General features: G+C 41.4%; 3 protein-coding genes across 6 annotated transcripts; 1 reads left to right on the top strand and 2 right to left on the bottom strand.

Annotated features, from left to right (window-relative positions):
- Positions 1-1,999: 1,999 nt before the first annotated feature.
- LOC147255566 (voltage-gated purine nucleotide uniporter SLC17A9-like) lies at positions 2,000-13,810 on the bottom strand. Of its 3 annotated transcripts, XM_086213353.1 has the most exons (13): positions 13,670-13,810; positions 11,579-11,776; positions 11,347-11,486; positions 9,008-9,107; positions 7,821-7,945; positions 6,784-6,880; positions 6,555-6,651; positions 6,339-6,426; positions 6,201-6,235; positions 5,532-5,647; positions 4,603-4,658; positions 4,200-4,229; positions 2,000-4,056 (listed from the first exon to the last, which is right to left on the bottom strand). In XM_086213353.1, exons 1-13 carry the CDS (start codon positions 13,792-13,794, stop codon positions 3,902-3,904), a joined length of 1,362 nt encoding a protein of 453 aa, XP_086069479.1. In that variant the 5' UTR covers positions 13,795-13,810; the 3' UTR covers positions 2,000-3,901. The 3 variants fall into 3 exon arrangements, with proteins under 3 accessions (XP_086069479.1, XP_086069480.1, XP_086069481.1); XM_086213354.1 differs by lacking the exon at positions 6,201-6,235; XM_086213355.1 differs by lacking the exons at positions 2,000-4,056; positions 6,201-6,235 and having other exon boundaries at positions 4,063-4,229.
- Positions 13,811-14,155: 345 nt separating this feature from the next.
- On the bottom strand, positions 14,156-18,862 carry LOC147255565 (glucose-induced degradation protein 8-B homolog). The gene is made up of 5 exons (XM_086212570.1): positions 18,687-18,862; positions 18,229-18,356; positions 17,903-18,099; positions 16,545-16,742; positions 14,156-15,713 (listed from the first exon to the last, which is right to left on the bottom strand). Exons 2-5 carry the CDS (start codon positions 18,347-18,349, stop codon positions 15,540-15,542), a joined length of 690 nt encoding a protein of 229 aa, XP_086068696.1. The 5' UTR covers positions 18,350-18,356; positions 18,687-18,862; the 3' UTR covers positions 14,156-15,539.
- Positions 18,863-22,313: 3,451 nt separating this feature from the next.
- Positions 22,314-26,777, top strand: dnajc5aa (DnaJ (Hsp40) homolog, subfamily C, member 5aa). Of its 2 annotated transcripts, none has more exons than XM_086213349.1 (5): positions 22,314-22,568; positions 23,671-23,800; positions 23,883-24,096; positions 24,197-24,368; positions 24,461-26,777. In XM_086213349.1, the coding sequence occupies exons 2-5, from the start codon at positions 23,691-23,693 to the stop codon at positions 24,565-24,567; spliced, it is 603 nt and encodes a 200-aa protein (XP_086069475.1). In that variant the 5' UTR covers positions 22,314-22,568; positions 23,671-23,690; the 3' UTR covers positions 24,568-26,777. The 2 variants fall into 2 exon arrangements, with proteins under 2 accessions (XP_086069475.1, XP_086069476.1); XM_086213350.1 differs by having other exon boundaries at positions 22,368-22,568; positions 24,464-26,777.
- The last annotated feature ends 536 nt before the right edge of the window (positions 26,778-27,313 follow it).

Genomic DNA, 27,313 nt, shown 5'->3' with positions numbered 1-27,313 from the left:
GCGGGCGGTCAGGCCCACTGATGTCCGGTCAGAGATAGAATCGGTGGATTGAGGATCAAATATACCCAACCGACACTTCCTCGGGTTTTAGTCATGGTTATTCCTCTACAGTATTTAAAAAACAAAACAAAAAACAAAAAAAACCCGGTTCGCGTGTTGTGTCCATGTCTCGGCGCTTCCAATCTGAAACGTCATGACGTGCATCTAACCGCGTCCTGCAGACCGACCGAGGCTGAGCGCCTCCATCCCCGCGGACGACACGAGGCGCTGACCGGTGTGCTGAAACCGGACCTGCGGGATCGATGGAGACGTTTCGCCTGCACCAGCTTCCTGTAACTTCCTGTGAATTTAACTTCATGCAGAGCGAAGATGTGGTTTCTCCTGTGGTATTTTTGTGTATTTATAAACTGTTTTCTTCTATATCATAAACAGCAGAAGTTTAACCACTAACCCTAAAGATTAAGAGTGATTTTGGTCATTTTGCTGTTTAATCTTTTTGGAAATAACATAATCAAAAGTCTTTTTATTTGATTGGATTCGATTGGAAGATTCAGCCTCTCCTTAGCTTGGCTGCTTTAATGAGGTTTAACAATACAAAATTAGACATATTTCCATAATTTCTCTCTTAATTCTGGATAAAAAAATATTTTACTGAAGTGTGATTGACTTATTTTCCCATCACAATTACAATTTAAGCAATGATGGAACGGATGGCAATTTACATTTTTTAATTTCTTGAACATGAGTATGAGCAGGAGGAGGTAGAGCGGCCGTCTAGCAACTGAAGGATCGCTGGTTCGATCCTCACCTCCCCTGGTGACCACGTCCAAGTACCCTTGAGCAAGATACTGAGCCCCTAATTGCTCCTGATGGCCCTGCGATGGACTGGTGACCTGTTCAGGGTGAACCCCACCTCTCACCCAATGTCAGCCGTGACCCTTAATGGACAAGCGGTAAAATGGATGGATGGATGGAGTACAGTATGAACAGTATTAAAGTGCTGCTTCAGTTCCTCAGACTGGTTTTTATGAGGCTTCATTAGATTTGAATATGGAAACACCATTACCGAACAGCATGCTGCATTGTAGCTGCTGGAAGTGGAGCAACTGTAAACTGCATTACATTCATTTTTCTTTTTCTAACAGAACAATGACAGGATTTCATGAGATGATGAACAGGAGAGGAAAGAAGAAAAACAGAAAACATCTTCCAATAAAGGCGGCACTGTGGTGCAGTGGTCAGCACTGTTGGCTCACAGCAAGACGGTTCAAGGTTTGAGCTCGGGATCCTTCTGTGTGGAGTCTGCATGTTCTCCCTGTTCCTGTGTGGGTTCTCTCTGGTACTCCAGCTTCCTCCCACAGTCCAAAGACATCAAGAGGGGACGAGGCTGATTGATACTCTAAATTGACTGTAGGTGTGACTGTGAGTGTGAATGGTTGTTTGTCTCTATGTGTTGGCCCTGAGATGGTCTGGTGACCTGTCCAGGGTGAACCCCGCCTCTCACCTGATGGCTGCTGGGATAGGCTCCAGCCCCCACCCCTTAAGCAGTAGAAAAGTGATGGATGGATGGATGGATCTTCTCATAAACAAATCTGTTTCAAGGTTGTTGTTGTTTTTTTAACTTTTGGTTATAAAAGGGCCACTTGGTTACTGAAATGAAAGTGATTACAGGAAGAAAGGCACAATTTGGTGAAAGTGCTAAAAACATCTAAAACTACCCAAGATGGGTTATGAGCACAAAAAGCTGAAGGCAGCTGGATTAATCCTCAACTCTATGTTTATCATAGAATTTTTATGTAAAAAAAAAAAGTGTAAAACTGCAGCCTTTCATGGTGGATGTTGGTGTGAGAGTGTGCTGATACTCCATATTTACTGATTGCCAACAAAATTCTTTACAGAACTACAAGTATTGATGATGGACCACAAGAATAATTTTCAGCAGTGAAAATCACCTGTATGATCCTTCCAGGAAGAAAACAACTTCAGGTTCTGTTTACTTTTACAGGGAATAATAATGATAAAAAAAAGACTAAGGATTTGTAAAGTCAGGGTTTTATTGAATAGAGTTTCAATTATATCCAGAATGGCAGTGGACAAATCTATCAAGTATTATGTCTACAACTCACTCACTATTTCCTCTTATACTTCCTCTATTAACACTACATGCATTTATATGTTACCGTGACCAGTAGCTTTTCATATCCCTATCCATATTCATGTCAACATTTGCACGTGTGTAAATAAACCTCCTAGTTTTATATTTACTCATTTCTATCTAAAGGGAGATAATATCCCAGCTTCAAGATCAAAGCGGCTGTGAAGTTTCAATGTGACAAAACAGAAATCAAAACGGCAACATCACAAGAAACTGGCTGTAAAAAAACAAAACAACAACACCCGCCCCCCCCCCAAAAAAACCAAACCCAAACAAACAAAAGAACAGAAAACATTACAACACTGTGAAATTACAATTCTTTACATTTTAATTTACAAATGACATTTCTTCTACTGGAGTGTGTCAGAAACTGCCTTTAAAACACAGTCTGTCCCCTTCATACTTGAAATAAGTCTAGTCAATAACATTCATCGATGATTGGTTCATGGCCCTTCCAAAACAGCAACAATGTTTGAACATTAAAGTGTTTTCTTATTTTTTTTTCTCCCATCTGTTCGTTTTGTTATTTGCGCTTTTTCACAGTCGAAGTTTCCTCGATTTTATTGTAATTTGCATTTCATGGCCAGGGGCGCCTATTGAGGAGAAGAGTTAGGATGATTCTTAGAACCCTTGACTGACAGAGGGCCCAAAAAATAAATAAACATAAAAAATAAAATCATGTTCTTTTTAAATCATAATTCATATTTTGTTCAACATAAAGTGACAACACAAATGGTCGCTCTGTCTCATAAAATGTACATCAATCGCATACTTTATTTGGGTATATTCACATCCACCCCACCCCCCTCCTGTATCTACATGAAATGGTACAGCCCTGCCTGAGTGGCGCTAGTCAGCAGTGCCGCTGCAGTTGCACAGTTAAGGCTGCAGCAATGTCTTCAAAAACAAAGTCTGGGTCTAAGAAAAGGAGGGAATGAAAGGAGAGAGAGAAGAAAGGACGAGAATATGTCACCCAGTTTTCCTCCAGGAGAGGTGGGCATGTGAGTCCGCGAGTGGTTGAAATCAACCTGTTTGCTAGTTTTATGTTCACAATGAGATGAACTATGCTTTCGCTAATTATACTAAATGGGGTGTCCTCACACCTCCCCCCTACCCAATGAACCACAACAAGAAGGTTGAATGGGTCAGTTGGGTCCTGGAGATGCGGTTACAGCAGTCGCACAGGGTTCCTCGGGCCTTTGGTGCCCGGGCCCAAAATCCCTGGCCACTGTATGAATGAGACTCTAAAAAGCACAGTCTATCAAATCTGATAAGACAACTCAAAGTGTCATCAGTTAAAGAAGTGCACATTAAAGACGTCACTGAGGCCTATTCAGATGTTGGAGGTGTCCTCGGATCTTACTGACAGAACAGATAAATTTGGTAGAACTTTCCACCACGAGCCACCGAAAGAGAACAGACTGAGAGGAGCACAACGGCTCAGAAGGAGAATAAGCCAGATGCTCCTAAATAAATATATATTTATACAGGAAAACATTTATACAATGTAACTCGAAGTTATTCAGCGTAACTTTTACAGTAAAACAGCAGCAGAAAACCTTATATTCAAGTTTCTTCCTTGTCAAGAGAAAAAGTCTGCTGTGAGGCCACAGTGCTGACCACTGCACCACCGTGCAGCCTTCAAAAATAACTCATTCAGCAAATTTGTTTGTAAAAAATGTGACTATGGGTGAAAATGTGAATATCCATTCTTATTGTATTTGTATATCAGGAAGTCTCAGATGACTAGCTATCATCCTCCAGGTCAACACGATGAGCATCTCCAAAGAAAAGGAAGACTCCGAGACCCGTGATGTTGGCTAAGGTGATGAGGGAGAGCACTGTGGTCCACGACAGGGTGACCTCGATCAGGTAGCCCGACACTGAGACCATCACCAGCCCTGAGCAACACACACACAAACACAGTAAAAAAAAAAAAAACACTAAATAACACACATTTCTGCACTTCAGATGCAGATTCAGGCACAGCTTACATTATAATTCAAAGACAAAGTCATTTATCACCAATATTTTAGATACATACCCATGAAAGCACCCAACATATTCATAAAACCTGGTGCAGAAAAACACAAATTATTCACACATTAAATCACAACCAAGCAGCTGCCAACTGAGAGGCTAATGCCAGCTCGCTAATATTCTTTGTTTAGCAGATTGATACCAAAGTAGAGCTCAAACCGATCGGACTGGAGTGCTTGCAGTTCATCCTGGCAGAGGACGTGAACCAAATATTCACCCATTTGTTTAAAAATGTTTAAATAAAGAGCACAAAATCTGACAATGAATGGAGAATTTCACCAGCATTGGTAGGTTTCATCATTTGTGGATAACGTCAGAACAATTAAAAATGTAAATAAATAAATTATGTTTTTGGTTTCCAGCCAGCAGCACTTCTCTAACAACAGTGTTGGCCGTAGGAAACTCACCGTAGAGGGCGCCAGCGCACGACGGGGCCAGGTCCTGTACATTGACAGACACGCCGCTGAAACAAAGTAAAACACAGTACAAGTAAATCCACAGCACAACCAGCAACTCTGCATTTCTATTACATACCCTTTCAGCTCTATTTACAAATACTATGAGGTTAAATTATAATATATATATGTACACTTGAAGGGCCCATGTGTAGGATCCAACACCATCTGGCTTCCTGCCGCTTGTTAGGGAAAACTACGGTAGCTTGTATTCATGTATGATCCATAATTTCTCAAATTTGGATTCTGAAGCTTCTCACTGCCAAAAAAACATTGTTAGCCAAAAAAATAAATATGTATATTTTTTATTTGTAATATTGATAACCAGCTTGGTCCAGGTCACCCTGTCTCATTATACTGATTTGTAGTGAATGGTGATAGTGAGTCACTAGCTGCTTTTACACAGCGTTTCTAATGCAGGAATACAATGCTGATGTTGCCGCCCCTCCTCTGTGTAAAATAGATGTAAGTATCCACAACATCTAAACCCACAACATTGTTGCTATGGAGTTGACATGTCGCTCGTCGGTTGCAGAACGCCGCAATTATACGTTTACGCTCCAGGTGTCTGAGCTCCCCATCCTATTGTTAAAGCTAAGCCTGTTTTTGGCTGCTTGTGGCCATAGATGGGGGCTGGAGTGTAAATCCATTCCACCATCATTCTCGTGTTTCATTTTACACACGACTGTAAACAAGACCCCGAGATAGTGAAACTCCTTGACCGCGTGTATCATGAGTTAATTGTCCAATGTCACTGACAGTGGGAAGTCATTAGAATTACTTTTCTTTCTTACAAAAGGGGCAGGAGCCTCAACAATCTTCATTTTTTGCTGTTGTACTCGAGTGTGGAGAATGTGTCAGTTGCACCTTAACCACTGTACCTGCTGGTGAAGGTGCCTATACTTATAGCAGCAGAAACGAATATCACAGCAGAGGGGAATGTGACCGCTCCAGACAGCAGCATGATGAATATACTTGATCCACCCATGGCGAGGAACTGAGGAGGAACAAACACACAGATGGTGGGGAGTTATTTGATAGCGAAGTGTGCAATCTAAATGTAAACAAGAGGGCAGGCAAATGAACACAATCCACAACAGTGATCTGGATTTTGCAATCACTCACTACATTTCTGATATTGCTGTTCATCCCTATTAATCTCAACCAAATTTGAAAATTATGCAGTTTTTACAGCATTGGATAAAGCAAATAGGATAAGTCCCAACATGAAGATTAAGGGGTTAGTCACACGATGGGTTGAATCAAAGACAACTGACGTCATCTGTCTATGGTTTTTCACTGTGGAATTTAGCCGCGAGCTGTTTGGTGTGACTTTGCGTCGTCGGTATCTCAGTATAAAGAAATGTAGGCAGTTTCTCTCATTTTCGAGCTTTCCTACATTCATTCGCTGTCCTGAGGGTGTTTGTCGTAGACTGCTTTGTTCAACTTGCATGTAGAAACTTGAAAAGTCTCTGTGTTCAAGGTTTTTTTTCCACATTTCTAACACCGTCTATGGCGCATTGACTTATTCCCAAATGTTTCCAACTTACCTGCATTGTTTTTCTCACACATGCTACACTGTATCCTGTAAGGGGGGGGAAAATAGACTAAAAACATCTGTCTACATATTTTTACTAGAATGTATGACATCAACATAATCATCAATGAATAATAATGACACTGGTTACCTTGGTTGATGAGGAAACCCGAAACATAGCCTCCAACAAGTGCTGATGGAATAGCAGCAAACCAAGGAACTACATTATAAACCCATCCCTGCAAGAATGGACAGGTGAGGAGAAATGTCCATGTGGAATTTAAACAAGCTAACTGAACTGAAGGAGGACAAACATCCCTACAGTGTGTTTGTTTGCTAAAAGACAAGAATTGGAGAGAAGAAATACCTTGGCATGGGGAAATGATTCTTTAAAGTATGTTGGCAACCATGACAGTAAAGTGTAGGAAGTGCTGCAAATGCACATGTGAGCAAATACCATCGCCCTTCGAGAGACACAGAGAGAGAGAGAGAGAGAGAGAGAGAGAGAGAGAGAGAGAGAGATGGGGTTAGGCTGATACTCAAACCATCATCATGTAGTGGTAAATAGTGAAGGATTACAAAGATTTAAGCTGTACCAGACAGATGGCTTCTTGAAAAGACTCAGCCAGTGTGCAGTTGACAAACTCCATTGCGAGTTGTTGTTTGTTTCCATCTGCGTGGGGTAAGCCTTACCTGAATCACACATTATCCACTGTTGAGACTGGAAATAGTACAAATGCTACGTACAAGACTTAAGAGTCCAGACTAGTGGCTGTGTACACAGAGGCAACGCTAACATGCAGGAGTTCAGTACAGTGTTAACCATGTTCACCTTAGTTTAGCATGTTGCAAATTATCGCTGACCACAATTTACAGGAGATGGAAAAGCTATTTGTTTTGCAGGTATTTGATTTGTAAACCTGAAAGTGCTGGGTTAACCTTTTGACTTCATCAATAGAGGAAGAAAGCACAAGTTTCCCTGTCTTCAATGTGAACGTCTGCACAAAATTTCAAAGGAAACCATCCAATTGTTATAGAGAGATTTGACTCTGAATGACATGAACAGTCAGGTTCAAAGGCACCGCCATCCATAGACCCCTGCCGCAAGTGTGGCTAAAAATAGAAGTAAAACAGGAGGAGAAGCATCTTGTTGTTTCTTGACAATTGAAGCATAATTAGCCTGAAGTATTACCTGTCAAGGTAATTCAGGTTGGCTAGAATCTTGTGTCATGTATATATGTATAAGTCATTTAAGGTCGCTGTAATTATATCATAATGCAGTAATTAGGAAATGATTCAGACTAACAATACAGCATCATGTTTGATTATTTTACATTTATTTTGAAATTCCACACAAATCTAAACAAAAGCAGAATAACTCCTTCTGCGCTGTCATCTTGGGTTGGTTGGAATGCTTCCTCCCCCTCCTCCCCCTCCTCCCCCTCCTCCTCCTCCTCCTCATTAGCTGACCAAATCATGTTAGCTAAAAAGGCAACAGGATATGCAGGAATAGAGCCCTGATTTCCCACACAGCCAGGCCTGAGCATAGCTTTGCAGTATCATGCATCAATCTAAGATCTGGCACATATTTAGGTTCATTCAGGGACTCATTGAAGATAGTAAGTTACTGCACCTCTCAAGAAACACAGCCACACAATAAGCGCCCAGAGTCCCGACAGAAAACCAACACTGTAGAACAAGCTTTCCCATCCGTACTGGTCCAACATCAGGGAGCCCAGTCCGCCTGTCAACAACGTTCTGAAAGAGCAATGCAATGAGGACATCTGATGTGTTTCCATGTAGATTCGAGTGTGTGTGGTTGTGTGTGTCACACTGAGGTGACTTGAATTCCTTTCAGCAACAAAATTAAAGTCTGAAAATTTGTAGGCTGAAGGTTCAGGTAAATCTGGATTAGGATTAGTCAGAGGTGGATTTGGACAAAGCAGATGGACTTGAGTGTTGTACTAATTACATTTTAAGAGAAACAACTTTACCTACAGTATGTATTTGTCTCTTTGGAAGCTGAAGAATTTCTCTCTCCTACATTTCAAAAACAAATGTTGTACTTCTGACTAAACTATTTTCTATGATTATTGTTGCTACTTTGAATCGGAATCTTTGACGTCAGCTGTTGGTTTTCTTTTTTTAAATGGGATTGGCTACGAGCTGCGGGCTGGTGCACCATCCAGCTCTTTGAAACCTGATACACGCGTGTGTGAAAAGACAAGCCTGACAGACAATTTCTTTCAAAGCATGTTGGGAAATGAGCAGGTGATGAAGATATATAATTGCAACAGTATTGTTGGAAGTGTTGCTTGTGTTTACCAGGAAAGATCTACATCTGTGCATTCAAGTGCTCGCCAACCAACCTGAGAAAGCTAAACAGATCTGCAAAGGCATCCTTAAAATAATAAATCAATATGTTGATATTTTAAAGAGATTGCACTTTTGAATATTCAAGTATTTTTACAAGAAAGTACACCACGACTTTAACTCGATTAAGATTTTGACTGAGCGACTTGCATTTTTTTTGTGGAGTAATATTTGATCAGAAGTAAATGTATTTTGACTCAAGTACTAGGTTTATATACTGCTTCCACCACTGGCATTTGGTAACAAGTGGTTATGGTTATATTAAGCCCAAGTAGTTTAAGGTAAATCAGTGTATCGTTCTTTAAAGAGATGGAAAGATGACTTTTTATGATCACTTTGGAGTTACGAATGGACACATTTCAGTTAGAGAAATGTCTGTTTCCCTCACAAAACTCTGTGTATGTGTGTGTGTGTGTGTGTGTGTGTGTGTGTGTGTGGGCAACATACCCAAGATGGCAACCGCTGTGCATGGTGCTCATTAAAAACCCTCTCTCCCCTTCCACTACACGCTGCGAGCACAGACTGGCCAACGATGGAAAAAATACACCTAAAAGACATTTTTTTTTTAGAGAGAGATTCTCAGACAGAAATAAAAGAATTCCTGTGAGATTTCAGTCACTCAGTCAGTTGTCGTCGGGGACTGGTGTGAGGAAGATACCAGCTCTAATGTCTTTGAATAGCAAACAAGAGACATGTTCAAAGGGTGCTTTGAGGAAATCTTACACAGCTTCTTTATGAAATAGTTCAGCCTGATCCAGTCTGTTCTGTGCGTTCAAATTTAAAACGGGATTTTTTTTTTTGTTCAAAGTATTTTTATTGTTTTCTTTAGGTCATACAAAACAGAAATTTACATACAATTTGACATATTTTAGGAAAATCCCTCCCAATCCTGAACTATCCACTGCACCATTAGAGCTTTACAGTATGATATAATACAGCATAGTTTACGTATGATAAATTATTTATAAACATAAAACCACAAATAAGGTATAAAAGGAAGAGAGAAAAAGGAATAAAGGAGTTCAAAGGCAAAAAATACATAGCAAATGAATACATTTACTAATAAAATAAGTAAACAAAAAATAAATAAATGGGGGAAAGAAAGGTAAGATAATAAATAACATTATTTATTAACATTCAAGAAAAGAAAAGAACAAATTGTTAGGGGGTAGCAGAGTTTATTGGTACTGGTTGCCAGGTGATATAGAAGTCAGAGACACAGCCTCTTGTAGTGTAACGGATTTTTTTCTAAAGTCAAATGATGAAGAAGATCCCTGATCCAGAGTCTAAAGGTTGGTGGCAGTTTGTCTTTCCATTTAAGAAGTACAAGTCTCCTTGCCAGCAGTGTGGCAAAAGCTATCATATTTTGGCTACTTTTGTTAAGGCGCAAGTCTTGGGGTATAGTGCCAAATATGGCTATTATGGCCAGAGGTTCGATAGATATTTCCAAAATATCCGAAAATAATTTAAATATAGCTTGCCAAAAATCTATTAGTTTTGGACAGAGCCAAAACATATGTGATATGGTTGCTGGTGTTATTCCACAGCGGTCACAGTTAGGGTCAATATTTGGCGTAAATTTGGCCAGTCTTGTTTTGGACCAATGCAATCTATGTACAATTTTAAATTGTGTTACTTTATGTCTTAAACATATTGAAGATGAATGTATTTTGTCTAATACAGCTTCCCACATGTCCTCTGTAAGTTCTGTGCCTAGTTCTTCTTCCCATTGTCTTTTTAAATGTGACAGAGGGGTTCTGAATTATAAGAACTGAATAGGGTGTATATTCTGCCAATAATCTTTTTAGCGGAGGAATGAAGTTCTAGAACGGAGTTCAGGAGAGAGGTGGGTGGTAATGATGGGAAGTGAGCTGAGTGTGAGGAAACAAAGCTGCGAAGCTGCAAGTACCTGAAGAATTGAGAGTTAGGTAGTTTAAACTTTAATTTCAGCTGTTCAAATGAAGCAAAATGACCATCAACATATAAATCTTTAAGTAAAACTAATCCATTCTTAGTCCAAATATTGAAAGAACCATCAATCAGAGAGGGTGTAAACATACCATTTTTTGCAATAGGGGCATTAATTGGTAAGTTATTGAGTGAGAAGTTCCGTCTGAACTGTGCCCAAATCTTTAATGATTGTTTAATCACTGGGTTAGCGCCAGTCACATCTAGATACTGGTTGTTCCAGTATGTTGTCACACAGACAGGAAAGTTTGAAGTAGACGTGGAATGGACGGCACTTTCCCAACCGCCAAGAACAACAGGAGTTTAGTGTGTTTCTGAAGGACATTGTAACAGACAGACTGCAGGAGCCACAGACAGAGCTGCCAACCCTGTGGAGATGACAGAGCTTAGCTGTGTTGTTTCTCTACATAGCAGCTAATCCTGGCAAACATGTTGTTATCAGGTGTTCTTACCACGCTGTTGCTCATCGTATCACTTCGGTTGTTTAAGTGCTGTTGAAGGACTGAAGAATAATGTTGATCATCTGGTTGCAGTTTTCGCGTGTGTGTTGGGAAGCGTGCATCGGGGCAAAACTCCACCCTAATTGTTTCCACGTTCAATTTTTAATTTACGCAAAGAGTAAGGATGTCATGTTTTTTTCAGTGTCTGTTCACTGAAAATAGTCCAGCTCACTGTGCATAGACTTGAATATTAAGAACATGTTCTGAGAACAGCTCCAGACCAACATTACATCATTTTTGAAGAAAAAAACCCCAACATACTGTTATCAAATAATCAACAATAAAAGTATTTTTTCTGCAACTGGTGCTGGTACTCACCTTGAAATAATCCCATAAGGAATCTGGCCATGGCCATGGGAATGAGTGTGTTGGAGCCCAGCCGGGCAAGCACAGGAGTCCCAGCTGTGACCAGAGCCCATGAGGTTGCAGAGATTACCAGGACGCGCTCTCCCCCCACTCTAAAAGATCAGAGATCCACCGGGTCAAATCTTGACCCTCAAAGTCTCACGGAACAATAAATATGCCATGAAGAGCCGTGTGAATCACTCACTTGTCACTGGCATGTCCCCCCAGGATCTGTGTAAAACAGTAGCCCCAGAAGAACCCACCCAGAACAAGACCAGAATCGATCTTGCTCCAGTGAAAAGTGGCCGCCATTGAGACGGCACAGATTGGCATGACCATCCTGGCGCAGAAGAGGAGGCAGGTCCCCATAAACAGCATCAGGATCCATTTTCTTGCCAGGGGTCTGTCAGCATGAAGGAGTGGAGTTTTAAATATGGAGCTGTAAACTTTAATTAAAGATCCTGGCAAACATACACCTACAGTAGCTGATTCCTGGCCAGTAGCAGCAACACCACTGCAAACCCCTGTGTTCTGAGGAGCGAGAATACGCAGCAATATTTGTCTTCGCGGAGGATTCTGTAGCCAAACTGATGTCTGTCATTCACAGATATGTGTTGGTTTATTTTCATGAACAATCGTGCAAAATAAAAATGCTTGAGGTATTTTAGCCACGTAGTCTTCCAGCTTCACTGTTTACAATCCGTTTGAGTGACAGCTTGGCTCGAGACTGACAAAGACAGCGGCTTTCAGTGGAAGTCCTGCGCACAAGACTCAGTTTAACAGTGTACAAATCTTTGCAAATAAAACTTTAGGATTAGCAAAAGTAAACTTTCTCAAAACCTAATCGAATTTGACCCGCGATAAAATTGTCATTTTGATTGTGTGTTGATGTTCCCCCCCCCCCCCCCCCCAAGGTGTTTCGATTGCACAATCATGTTGCAAAAGTCAACCTGTCCAGGGTGAACCCTCTCGCCCAGTGTCAGCTGGGATAGGCTCCAGCCCTACGATCCTTAACGGATAAGCAGAATAGAAAATGGATGGATGGATGTTGCAAAAGTCAGCTCGTTCTTCTTAATCCTTGTAACATTAATAAGAACGTAACTTTGGCCCACATGTTCCAACCTGGACTGTTGAGTTCATAAAAAGGTTAAACTTGTGCTCCTGCGTGTGACTATCAAACAACCGCAAAATGCTTCTGAAGCTCTAGAGCTGCGTTAATTAGTATGTTTCCGACTGGAGTCGCTCGAAAGACAGTTCAGAGCAAACCTGTTGCGTGACTCTCATATCTACCCTGATAAAACAGTTTTAGTGGAGAGGACATCTGATGTTTCGCCAGTCATGGCTCATTATGTGAAGTAATTCTTAAGAACACTGACCGATGCTAAAAAAAAAAAGAAAAAGCTATTTCCAAATGCCAGCCATCATCAGGCACAACAATCCAGTACCACTCAGACATAAGTATATATTTTGGGATGCACAATATTTGCTGATATCAAATATGCCAACATTTCACCACTTACCTTGGCAGATATTTAACAATACTAATATGAGAATGAGTTTAGTTATTTACATTTAGGGCATACTGAAAAATGTTCATGAACATTGTGAATACCATCCATCCATTTTCTTGCGCTTATCCTGTTAACGGTTGCGGGGGGGCTGGAGCCTATCCCAGTGGGTTTCGGGCAAGAAGCAGGGTTCACCCTGGACTGGTCATCAGTCCATCTTCTACACATACAGACGGACAACCATTCACACTCACAGCCACGCCTACGGTCAATTTAGAGTCTGGATTAACCTGGTCCCCTCTTGATGTCTTTGGACTGTGGGAGGAAGCTGGAGTACCAGAGAGAACCCACACAGGAACAGGGAGAACATGCAGACTCCACACAGAAAGATCCCGTGCTCGAGCCGGGACTCGAATCCGGAACTTTCTTGGTGTGAGGTGACAGTGCTGACCACTGCACCAGCGTGCCGCCCATTGTGAATACAAAAAGGTTTATTCTTTATTCACAGAACATTTGAAAAAGCCCATATATTATATGGTTTCTTCATCATTGAATATGAGCAAATTGACAGATACCAGTGTTTAAAATTTCAGCCGATACCGATGACGTACCAGTATTATCATACATCTTTCATATTTTACTCAATAAGATTCTATACTTCATAATCCAGCAACATCAGAGGATATTTTTCTCTTAACTTTAAAAGCCACGTTGGTGGTAGCATATAGTGAAGAGAGTATAAACTCAATTGTAGTATTGTACTCTGAGTCGGATATAAAGCTTCTCACCTGGGCCAAAGGTTCTGGTCTCCTTGCTCCCTGTCTGCAGCATCAATGGCAGAATAAACTTTGGGATCCAACAGAGAACCAGCAAAGTCCTTCCTACCGTCTCCTAACGTATGCTTATCAGCCATTCAAATACTAGTGCTCGTCTGATATCAGTGCAGCGTTCACACAATGAGGCGCGCCCAGCTATGCTTCATATCCTCAGGCTGACACGCTAGACAGGTAGAACTTGTTGAAACAGAAATAGCGGCTGGTCGTGATTAGTGAGACTGACAGTTCCATGGTGGTTTCACCTGGCATAACATTTGCATACAACCCAGGAAAGGGAAGGGAGATAGTTGTTGTTTAAGATGTGTCACTTTAACGTTGTTGGGTTTTTGTTGTTGTTTTTTTAAAGTCAAACAAAAAAAGGTTGAGCGGCATCCGTACTGACAAATGTTCCCTGAAAATGCAAAGGAGCATAAGAAAAAGACAAAAAGATGATTTATGGTTCACAAAAGTTGTGTTTATTTTCAATATTTGCAAATCTGATTTTAAAAATGTTGAATAATAAAAGGGATGCGAGCTCTCTGTGTCTCCGTATATGTCATCCAATATCTATAAAGACAATACAACCTTAAAATAAATTAAGGATGAACAACTAGCAGCAAGTTTGTCTTTTTATAAAAGTAAACAAACCAAAATAAAATAAACAAGCACAAGTGCCTTCTTCCCACTGAATAAAAGATACACTTACATGCAGCTGAAGTGAAAATACGAACGGCTTTAAAAGTGGACAGAAAGTTCTGAGTCTTCTCAAAACGCAGATTCAAAATGTCTGTTTGATCGCTGTTAAGAGATTGCCAAAACATCAGTGAATTAAGAGTCACTTCCAGTCTGAACAGTTTTACATACAAGCTAGAAAGAAGCCACAACAAACGGCCCCATCACTCTTTAGAATTTCCTGGATGGAACCGCACTTCCTCTTGCTGAATAAAGCACTGTATAAATCCTGCCTCCATCCCTGGAACCTGCATATCCTCAACACCCTAGAACCTAAAACCCAAAATAACCACTAGGAACACCTTAGCCTGGGGAGCCACGGCTCAGCAACAAAACCATCTCTGATTTCACCGGCCATCGGGACATACTTTACCTCCACCTTCCATGGACCATCTTTCAATGACAGAGGAGCATAGAAAACATCGTAAGAGTGGGTGGGAAAAGAAAGTGGTTAATTTCTTTGTGAATCACCATACATCACACTAAATAACATGGTGATTTCTATCATTACATTATTAAACTCTCTCTTTGCATTAATTGAAAAATAGTCACGTTTTAGGAAAGAAGTTTAGATTTTAAATGTATTTCTTTTTTGACACAAAGTAGCACAGCGTGCCAACTCAATCTTGACATTTCCTCACTCAAACACAGAAAGGGTACTTGTGTGTCTGCGGCTTATAGATGAAACCATTACAGCGGTGCTCCTTCCCCCTCATTCAGGGAAGCCTAGATTCAGGCTCCACATAGTTGTCACACTGTTCATTTATACCGTCAACAATCCTCCTGGCAAAACAATGTCATAGTAGGGACACTGGTCACAAGAAGTAATACTACTGTCTTCAGCTTTAGAAAGACAAAATATAAAAGAGCAATTTGAATGTTGTCTCATCTAAAACTCCAGGATCAGTATTTAAACTAAATAATATTTGTCACTTTGCAAATACAGCAATTTACAGTCTGCACAATGAGTTAAATCTTCCTCTCCCGAATGTCACATGAAAAAACAATGTAGCATTTGTTTATACATATATTTTTACCTGGTTGTCACACAGTCACTGACTGATCATAAATTAAGGGGACGTGGAAGGTGGTTGTCCTCGTCTTGTTATGTTCACTTGGGGTCCTCGATGGTGCCCGTGCTGAGGTCAGTCATTTTAGGATATTTCACCTTCTTCTGGTCCAGCTCATTCTGTGCCCACAGCAGCAACTTCAGGAGTTTCGCCAGTTTGGGCGTCGACTCCCTGTTTTCATAGTCCAGCACAGCTTGGTTCACCTCGCTCCACACCTGCGCACCAACATATGGACTACCGTCAATGTCACGTCATGTCAATGCACCCTGCGGGGTCAGGTTTACGGCGATATTGTGGATTCTCTGTGTAGAAAAATGCAGCTGAGACAGCTCGCTGGTTGAGGCTGAGCATAAAGTCGCTCAGAAGAATGCCCTCTTCATTTGTGACAAACGTGTCAGGCCATCTTATATTTTGTCCAACTTTAGTGTCTTGAGATTTTTACTTGTATTAACTCAAAGGAACACTTAAAAAAAAAAGTTAGCTTATTAATTTCTTGTAATCCTTTTTTTAGCCTTTGTTCCCTTGTTATCTCCTCATTTGACCATTTCGCCCTACCACACTGTCCTGGTCATTGCTCCACCTTCTCTGCTGCTCTGGGGAGCACCACAGAATACAACAGGCTTCCTAAATCACAAGTGTAGCCATCTTCCTGATGGTGAGGAGTTTCACGAGGGGGAACCAGGCATGTGGACGATCACACTGGCCCTCCCCCAGTTCCCCTCCCCACCGGCTAGGTGCTCTAACTAGCCAAAGGACACATATCAGGACATAAACCCTCATCCAACTTCCCATCCACAGGATAAACTCTGTCTTTACTGATGTAAAGAAAACTACCCTCCTGTAATAATTTGGGACAATATGCCTCCTTTTATTCAGTTTCTACCTGACTGAGCCGTTTCTGACTCAAGAACAAATACATGGATATAGAGGGATTTCAAAATAAAATGCACCAATGTTAGATAGTTTTTCTGGATCTTCCTTTATCTCAGATTTGGAGAGCGACTCAAAGATAAGATCGCACCAACTTAACCACAGTCTCGGTCTACCTTTTGTCGTTGCATCATGTTGAGCAGGTCTCCAAAGGGCGACTCTTCTGGGTTGTCAAAGGCCAAGAGAGCCAGCGTTCTCTCCATCTCTGTCAGGCACTCACGGCTCTCCTCCCCTTGCTCAGCCAGTTGTGTCTGGGCAAACTCCAACGCTGACTCAGTCTCCCTTAGCCTGATTAACTCAATCAAATGCTGCTGCTGCAAGAGACGAAATAAAATGAAAGCAGTCAATGTTGAACTTCAAGCTTGAATCACAGTATTTTCCCTTTTAACCACAAAGACAAACAACCCAATCACATGATGGATGATGTCAGTGGCAGCTTGGGTTGTTAACTACAGGGGATGGAGAAAGCAAAATGGCATGCAGTACAATAGGGTATGTCAATTCTTATTTCATTAATCACATTTTGTTTGAAAAAAAAATCCATTCAAATGATAATGGGGGGTGGCACGGTGGTGCAGTGGTCAGCACTGTCGCCTCACAGCAAGAAGGTTCAGGGTTTGAGCCCCGGCTTGGGCACGGATCTTTCTGTGTGGAGTCTGCATGTTCTCCCTGTGCCTGCGTGGGTTCTCTCGAAGTACTCTGGCTTCTTCCCACTAGCCAAAGACATCAAGAGGGGACGAGGCTGATTGATACTCTAAACCAGGGGTGGGCAACCATGTGCCATGGAGGGCCGTGCGTATGCAGGTTTTCCTTCCAACCACTGATTAACACACCTTCAGCCACAGAAGAGTGTTAATCAGTGGAATCACCTGTTAAAGTGTTTGGTTGGAAGGAAAACCTGCATACACACGGAACCTCCATGGCACAAGATTGTCCACCCCTGCTCTAAACTGACCGTAGGTGTGACTGTGAGTGTGAATGGTTGTCTGTCTCTATGTGTTGGCCCTGCGATGGACTGGTGACCTGTCCAGGGTGAACCCCGCCTCTCACCCAAAAGCCGCTGGGATAGGCCCCAGCCCCCCCACGACCCTTAACAAGATAAGCAGAAGAAAATGGATGGATGGATGGATGATAATGGGGAGATTTTTGGAGGATCCTATCAAACAAAGATGTTTTCATGTGACATACATATGACAAATAGGCAGGAAATCACCAGAGCAACATAATACTTCTATTAATCTTTTTTGACACAAAATTAGTTTTTCAAAAAAGTGCAATTTAAGATTTGCATTAAGTCATACTGCAATTTCGATATAGTTTTGATAAACTGATGTCTTACACTAGTCAAATCCCAGGTTGTCTACAATATTAACTTGGAATTCTGAATTTAGGAGTAAGTAGACTCCAGTTCACACATGCATGTAGAAAAACCCAGAAATATTGATGGCTGATACAAGACCTTGAGGAAACTTACCTGCAGATGAAAATACAAGTATCGATTGGTGTCAAGCAGCTCTGGGTGAAGGCTGTTGATGAGTGCAATAGCTTCCTGTATCTGTCCCTTCAGGATCATCTCTCTGATCTTTATCCTTTCATCCAGAGAGTCCAGGTCCACACTGGGCTCAATCCCAGACTCCATCCGGAACTTCTCTGCAGCCTCTTTGAACCCCTCTTAAAAAATGACACAGACATACATAGAGGGGCATCAAGGACACTTTATAATGCTGTAGTTTTTATTGCCCCGTTTTTATTTCCATCATTGATATTCTACAACCACTGCCCTCCAGTCAGAAGCCTCACCTGTCACCAGGTAATTCATAATGAGCCGGTTCATGTCCGCCCTCTGAATATGCACGTTGTTTAATTTGTCCATCCACTCTTCTTTTGTAATGTCTTCTGGCTTTTCAGCATAACTCATCATTGGGATCCTGTTCAGGGAGGAATTTTACTGGTAATGCAGAGAAACATGAGCAAGACTGACACAGTTTGGTGGCACTATGTACCTACAGGAGCGGTAACATTACAGCCGACCACAGAAAGCTATTATGACCCGAACACGAACGGGAATAACATGACGCTACTTACAAAAAATGTTGAATAAATAACTAAACAATATACGTTTTATTTCTGCGCTGAAATAGCTCGCTAGCGCCACTATAACTAATTTGGACATCCTGCGACGCTTCCAAAACAAAACCGTTTCCTCCCGGGCAGCAGCCCTGGCTAGTTAGCCGACTGTAAGCGTTTGGAGAACCTACCGTGCCAACACAAGGTCCGACGTTTGTTCTGTCTTACAGATGTGAGAAGACAATCAAAGAACAACGCGTAATTCTCACGGAGCTTTAAGAAGAATAAAACTGTAAACTGCGGGATCACAATCAAGCTTTCAGTTGCTAGCAAATTAACCAAGCTAATATGGAAGTCTCGCGAGAGGAATGTCAGTCCTGCGAGCTCGTCGATTGGTGAGGATGGTGACGTCACGGTTGCCGAGGAACAGTTACAGTCTGTTCTGTGAATCTGAGAATGTTCTTTTAGATTCTGTACTTCATGACTGTTTTTTTTTTTTTTCAAAAATCACGAAGAAACCTTATAAAACATGTAAGATTTTCTGATACAGTTAAGATTGTTCACACACAGTTTAATTACTATTAAAATAAGTACAGTAAATATCCCACATCCCTTCAAGCCTCCCAAACTCCTGCAGTACATGCACTTTGCTTTGACACCCCTCTTTATTACATTGTTAGCAAGACAGTCCCATCTTCAAGTTTGCTGGTGTCCCCTTGTCTTTGTGGGTGTCCACTGAATGCGCTGGTTTCGCCCATCATCAAATATACATTTACGTCAGGTTAATCCGTCCCATCGGTGCTCCTGAGCAAGACACTGGTCCCCTCGCACCTCACATGGCTGCTCACTGCTTCTTAGGAGATGGATTAAAAGTAGAGGACAAATTGTGCTTTATCTATGTACAGTGACAATGAAGCCTTCCTCTTCTTCTTCCACATAAATTCTTGCATTGGCCCTTAGCTTTATTGACTGTCCATCAGCATCATCAAATATCTGTGCTAAGGAGCCCTGGAGTGGTTCTATTAGTTCATCATGGTCGAAACACTTTGCTAAATCATGTAATGTTTTAGTTTTCTCATCACTCTTTCTCACTCAGCCCTTTTGGGTGGATTTGGGCAGTTACAGAATCCTTCTGATTCCTTCTGTCTTTGGCCATCTTCTCCACGATCCCCCAGTTGGTCATTATTTCAATCAGGATATTAATTGTAGAAGATGAAGGTTGCCTAACATTTAGGCAGTAATCCAAACCAGAATACACATTTTAAGCATAACCACAGTCCTTGTAAACTTAACAAGATCGTAACTACATTAAACACAAATAGCAGATGATGTAGAGTGGAGGAGGGCAGCTCTGGTAATGGGAGTATCTGAAGATCTACTTTGGGTTGTCTAACACATAAAGCTGCCTTTGCTCTTGGCAGTGCTACTTCTTTATCCTCCCCTGTTAGACTGAGGGCAGACTTGGCCACCACAGTGACTCATTGTGGCTGGTTAGCATGCTAGCTTCGGTGGTGGTCTGTTTTGATAAGTGACCTTGTGAATGGGTTTTGGGTTAACTTCTGGGTGAGGAGAGTAAGGCACCCATTGTGGTTGTATAGATTCCAGGTGTGAATGTGTTCCTGTGTAAGAGTCTTGCTCTCATTCTCACTCCCCTGAAAAAGGCAAAGGGAAATTTCTCTGTATAGCACCATTCATACACAGGGCAATTCATAGTGCTTTACAGAGGTAAAGAGAGAATTGAAAGTTAGAATCAGTTTAAAATCAAAAACGGGAATTAAGAGATTCAAAAATCATTTAAAATCAATTCGACAGCAGACAAATCAATAGTAAATCAATCCATCAATACCAAATCACCCAGATCAATCCCAAATCAATACTATAAGAAGGCTGCAGTAAACAGCAGTCTTTTCAGCCCTGATTTAAATGAGCTGACAGTTTGTGCCCCCCTCAGAGTTTTAGGGAGTTTGTTCCACAGGTGTGGACCACAGAAGCTGAAAGCAGCTTCACCCTGCTTGGTTCTGACCCTGGGGACGCTGAGTAGACCTGTCCCTGATGACCTGAGGGGTCTGGATGCTTCATACCCAGTCAGCAGCTCTGACATGTATTTAGGCCCAAGCCCATTCAGCGACTTATAGAGCAGTAACAGGACTTTGAACTCAATCCTTTGACACACAGGGAGCCAGTGCAGTGATTTAAGGACAGGTGTCATGTGGTCCATTTTCTTACTGTTGGTCAGGACTCTGGCGGCGGCATTTTGGATGAGAAAAAGAAATAAAGATTAAGACGCGACACCATGCATTGATGTCTTTTTTTTGATGGTTTTGTTATTTTCGAAATGCTTTAAAGGGACTACAAACAGTGGGAAGGCGCTAGCCTGGCTCTATCAAATAGTGACAAAATCTACTCAGTAGCAGCCCCTGAAAAGCTCAAGCCATAACAGTTGTTTGTGTCATGTGCTGTAAAGAGGATCATTGGAATCTAAAATTGAGCTGATTTACAGTTATTGGCAGTATTTGGACATGGCTGATAACTTCATGGAGTCTCACTGGTTGCCTGGAAACTGCTTAGAACCAATAAGTAGTCAGACTGTAAAAATTAAATAGATAAAAGAGGTAATAAACTTGTGTTTTGTGCATGTTGAAACTACTGCTCCAAGATGTTCTGAATACATCTCCGGTGTAAAGGACGATGTCTCTGAGAACATTCCTGGAGAGTACGATTAAAGGGATGTCATTTGCCTGACTTTCAGGGAACATTTAGGATGTGTAGCCCATTCAGGAATATTTTAGGGCAACATATGTAAGTTGAAGCTTCCTGTAATATTACTTAAAGTTGAGGAAAGAGGGGCTGTAAGATTTTCTGGTCCCTTAAATTCCTTGAATCCCATGAATGTTCCGAGAACATCCTGAGCATTCCCTGAACATTTACTCAATAACGTGCCCACGAACTTTAAATATATTGACAGCCAGGAGATTTTCTGGTAATATTGTCTTCAGGTATAGAGGAAACGTTTATATTAGGACCAAATAACCTTTGAACTCTGGTAACATTACAAGGCGACTTCCTTTCCGCCAGCAGGGATGTACCCACGTTCTAGCATGTATACGTTCCTGCTGGTGACCTTTTCCAATTAAAAAAATAGCTTAATGGGACAATTTTCATGTGGCCAGTAGAGAACCATACAACTTTGTTTATGACCAAAGTAACTAATGAAGGTATATTTGCATTATTTTAAAAAATTTCTTGCACTTTTTGCAGATGTAAATTTTTAATGTCATTGTCCTGGCGTTAGATTATGAATCCTCAGAGTGTTGGTGTTTGCGTTTTCACTGGAGTTTAAATTTGTGAATTAAATTTGTCAAAAGTTTCAGCCAATTTAACAGGTATTGTTAAATATTTGATGACGATCAGGATTCAGAGTTTGTTGTTTGGGTTAATGTTTGAGTTTATACATCGTTCTAAACTCGTATGGTGACGTCACTAAAATACTAGGTTGTATGATACTGTTTTATATCGTTGTTGCAAAAAAAAATATGAAATCTTGCGTTACTGTTTTAAATCTGTATCGGCCTCCTCTGCTCACGTTCATGTAAAACTTAAAAGTAACGTTTAGGGATGAGATTCGTTCCTCCTGCTGACTGTGCATGCTCTCTCTCTCTCTCTCTCTCTCTCTCTCTCTCTCTTTCTCTGTCTCTCTCTCTCTCTCTCACACACACACACACACGGGCCAATTACGCAAAAAAATGGCGAACTTTGCTTTATTTACCCGAAATTTATGGTATTCCCGAACATTTGCATAGTTTCTATTCCCGTGTTTGGCTGTACCCCATGCCCCCGCATCCAGCATCCTTGCCCAACCAGCTCGATCCGCCCGTGAGCGCGCACGTCGGGTCGCCAGGGGGTGTAGGGTATGGGGGCGGATCCAACGTACTGCTGCAGCTGTCCATGGTTGTGTAGTGGGAACCAGAGAGGGTCCGGGTACGTGCGAGATGCAGCCATAGTCACGCTACACTGTCCTAAATCATAACCTGCTGGGACCGTTAGTTTCGCATCGCATCAGAGCCGACTGAAAGGTAAGCCTTCTCTATCATTTCGATTCTTTGGTTTCCCCTCGACACGTTGCCCCCTGCCCTCGTCAACGACTGCTGACGAGCCTCATCCTGCCTTGCATCAAGAACAGGCCGGGAACCAACATGGATGCTGTGCGCTATAGCAGCGCGGCTGATGCTGATGCTTGCTCAGAGATTATGCTCCCAGCACCGCTTCAACTGTCTAATCCCTCTTATTTGAATATACAGCGGGTTGCGAGTCGCAACAAAAGGAAATCGGACCCTTTTTTTTTTTTTCGAAAATGCTGGTACAAACTGGGGCTATTCATTTGATGACACCCATTTTGAAGCCTCTACATCTTTTAAAGTCTTTACATTTTTACTTGCTGCTGTCTTGCAGGATGCTTGTATGTCAGTAAGTGATTTACCAGTTTCCAGCAGCAGAGATTGTCCTGCCAAGATGTCACATTTCCACTATTATGATGGAGGAGTGTATAATATACACTAAGGCCTTGTTCAGACTGCAGGCAAACCAGATCTTTTTCAGCCCTCACTGTTATTAGCAAGGGATGAGATCATATATGTTGTGTCCTGACATTGCCAAACCATTTACAAGACTTAAGGCACCACATTTCCCTGGAAAAACTGGGTTTTGGTGACCCAAAAGACACTTTGAAATCCTTTTTTGATTGTCCGAAGCGTGCAGACTGAGACTCGCCCGTAAAAATCTGATTCAAATCAGATTTCATAACACCTTTAATAGTGTTCTGGATCAGGTTTGTTTAAAATCTGATTTCATGTGGTTTTCGGCTGTCCAGATGGCCTTTAATCATACTGGATACACCTTAAATCGAATTTGGGCTGGCAATCAGAACAGAACCTAATTGACCACTGAAAATCAGTTGAAAACTAAACAGATTAGTATTGGGGAATGTAACAAATCCAGCTTTCACGTCTCGACTTCTCATTTTTGTCTTGCATTTATCATTTAGAGGACAGGATCAGGCCTCTCAGGCCTACAGAAGCCTGGCGCTTTTTGTACTGACAAATAAGATAATTAAATTGTCCTCTTAATAAAGTGGATGTGGTCCCCTAGGTTTATTTAGTTGTGTGTTTGTGTGTCCAGCCTGTGGACGTTGAGGCATCATGGCTGAGCAGCAGAGGCAGCGCTCTCTGTCCACCGCTGGTGAGTCTCTCTACCACGTGTTGGGAGTTGATAAGCTGGCTACAAATGATGACATCAAGAGATCTTACAGGTGAGACAAATCTCTGTGACATCACGCATTTCACACAGTCACCACTTTGTTTGATTGTTATTTCCCGTCTTCCTTCACGCAGGAAACTGGCGTTGAAATTCCACCCTGACAAGAATCCCGACAATCCCGAAGCGGCAGATAAATTCAAGGAGATAAACAACGCTCATGCCATTCTGAATGACCCCACAAAGCGTAATATTTACGACAAATATGGTTCTCTGGGACTGTATGTGGCCGAGCAGTTTGGAGAGGAGAATGTTAACACTTACTTTGTCTTGTCAAGCTGGTGGGCAAAGGTACGACCAGGGAGAGATGTGGATCATTTAATATTTGCTGTTTGATTTTCTTAGTGTCTGCCAACACACACGCACTCACCGTGTGCCCGCTGTCCTGCAGGCACTGTTCGTACTCTGCGGCCTGGCCACTGGGTGCTACTTTTGTTGCTGCCTGTGCTGCTGCTGTAACTGCTGCTGTGGAAGATGTAAACCTCGGCCTCGGGAGGGCCAGGACCAGGACTTTTATGTGTCCCCTGAGGACCTGGAGGCTCAACTGCAATCTGATGAGAGAGGTGAGAACGAACCACCCGCGTCGCCATTTACATTTTGAATTTTACCTATTAACAGGCTCCGGGCCAAAACGCTGAGTGTGTTCTTTATCAAGCAGAGGCCGGTGGTGACCCTATAATGCTGCAACCGTCAGCAACAGAGACAACCCAGCTAACATCAGATGGTCATCACTCCTACCACACTGACACCGGCTTCAACTAACCCCTCTGTTCCCACTGATCCTCGCCTGCGGTCCTGCCTGCTTCCCTGCTCCACCTCAGTGAGATGAAAGAAAGAGGTGAATCAGCTTTCCACTTAAGAAAGAAAGCCATGCGGAGGAGAGGGACTAGTAAGCATGGCCCTTGAAAGGAACTAATGACATCACATCCCTTACAGAACCTCCCCGATTGGCCCGCTACTTATATTCCCCAGTACGAGAAGAAAAGAGAAACAAATACACTGTTTCCTTTTCCTTTTGTAGTTCTTGGCCTTTAACCACACAGGTCGCCTACCCCACTTCCCCCTCCCTTATTTTGCATCTTTGTGTAGCATGCACTCTTTATAAAACATGGTCTCCAAATTTCCTTTATCTTTTGCAACATTTTTACTTTGCGAGATTCATAACATACGTGCAAAAATATGTGCAATATGTTACAGTCCGTAGGAAAGGTGGCCGTTACGTTTATGTAATATTTAATGCTCAAAGAATGGAGAGCCGTGGCTCAGGGAAGTGCAGGAGTGAGAGATGTCTTGGCTGGTGGAGGTGGTCAGTGCCGTCGTTACTCATCAAAGAACAGAGTTGTCACACACAAACATGGCCGTCGCTCATGTTCCAGTTGAAAACGCCACCCGCACTCAGCTTTAGTTCAGTCTATCCTCGCAAGATATGCTTCTGACTACCTTCCTTGAATTTCCTGCATCAGTGCACAGGTTGTCATGACAATTAATTTCAAGTTAACTTAATAGCTGCTTCATAATTTTTTGGATTACATCTCTAACATGATTTGTTGTCATCTTAGTAGTTGTTGTTTTTTTGTATTATTTTCAACCACATCTGACAAGAATCTTTGTTTCATTTTTGTTGTTTTGTTTTTTTTTGCATATCAGCTGTCACATCTGATTTATTAAACTCAGATTCATAAGTTAGAAGCATATGAGCTTTTAAGAGAATCTCAAAGTTCCAAGTTGAATATTAACATAAACAATTTAGTATTTCATTGGCGGCGGAAATGTATTTTTAATTTTTTCTAGTTTTGTAAAGCATCTCAGATAAAATGAATAATAAGATAAGTTGCTGCTTTTTATTTTGCTTTTTTTTTTTAAAAAAAAAAACACCATAAAGGTGAAAATAATTTATTTGACATCTGTTTGAGAGTGAAAGCATCTATTTTTGTTGACTTATTGATCTTGTGCTATGTGAAGCCAAGGAGCACCAGGTACTAATCTCTGATCAGAGCTGTTAGGAGTAGAGGTAAGAGGTCTGGTTCAGAGGACGACATGTTTTTAATGCTGAGTTATTAAATTAATATGAAAAACAACGTGTTCCACTCCTCTTAGCTATTTAAAACAAAGCTGACTTCAGAATATTCACTTCAGGAGCAGCGTGGAATACGATAACCATCTTGTTTTTAGTCCTTGTGTTTAGAGAACTCTTGACATTTTTGTCCGATGCTGTGATCGTTTATCATTGTTGTGTGAACCCTCGTAGAGTAAGAAGCTCGTCAGGCATATCATCCGTGAGCCAGCGCCACAGGCAGCTCTGAGAAACTACTTTTCATACTATTGAATTTGCGTATGCATTGCCACATATTTGCAGATCGCCATAAATTGCCACGATCATCTTCACCACTTTGTCAGTTTCATAAATGCTAATAATGTGTTTCAATGGTTTACAACCGGTGAGCTCCTGTCGCCCACCTTCTGCTATTAACGGTATGGATGTTGACCTCTGTGGCCCGTGTATGATGTTTCCTGTAACCCTTGATGAACCATAGATGTACCTGTCATGGCTTTTTCATTCTGATACTGAAAATGCTACTGTACATGTTCTAAGTTGAATGCACTGTGTTTAAAAAAAAAAACTAAAAAAAAACTATAATGGATCGATGATCAGGAAATGACTCCACATAAAGACAACATACTAAATAGTGTAACTATAGTGACATGGTTAAATGATGCATTTTTGGCGTTTTATTTATTTCATACTCTGTCATGTTTCAGATGATGATTAACTATAATTTTAATTGGTATGGTGTTGTAATGTAACCATTGAATCGTGCAAGGGGAAGGGTTAATGGTTAAGGTCACTTGTACATACACTTGGTCTATATAAAGTATAAACCTTAACATTTATGTTGTAGCATGGTAATTGTGTGTCTGGAAGAAAACAAGTGGATCATTGATCGGATTTGTTGTTGAATAAATGTTCCTGAACATTTTGCCTTATTAACTTATTTCATGTTTCAGCGCATGTTGCATGTAATTAAAAAGATATTAAGTTTTTAGATTAAATTAGAGTCAACTTTATCGTCATTACATAGGTATAATCAAGTGCAGTTTAAACCCTGGTGCTGGAAATACATCTGCTACTAATCATAGATGGAACTCAACCAAGTACATTTACTCAGTTACAGCAGGAATGATGTACTTCACTTGAGTATTGAATTCTCATGCCACTTAACAAGAACTGACACATTTTACTTTTAATGTTACTGCAGTTAACTGACATATTTAGCGAATTTAGCTGAAGATACAAAATGTGAACACGTGCTAATGAATGTATGTAAATGAATGTCTTAATGATTGTGAAGAGTTCAAGTTAAGCCCCTTTTGATAATCAACATCTTGTGGTTTCTCACAAATGAGGAGCCACTGCTTCTGAATTTAATTGACATGACAGCGCTCTCATTCATGAGGTCGTGTTTCACCAGCAGATGGAGACATTTTGTCTATCCAAGCAACCTCTGTC

This window comes from Aulostomus chinensis, chromosome 9 (genome assembly GCF_037954235.1).
Source record: "Aulostomus chinensis isolate RoL2024-O1b breed Wild chromosome 9, RoL_Achi_v1.0, whole genome shotgun sequence".
NCBI lineage: Eukaryota > Metazoa > Chordata > Actinopteri > Syngnathiformes > Aulostomidae > Aulostomus > Aulostomus chinensis.
Note: the sequence above shows the minus strand (reverse complement) of the source record. Positions and strands in the feature narration are given on the sequence as shown.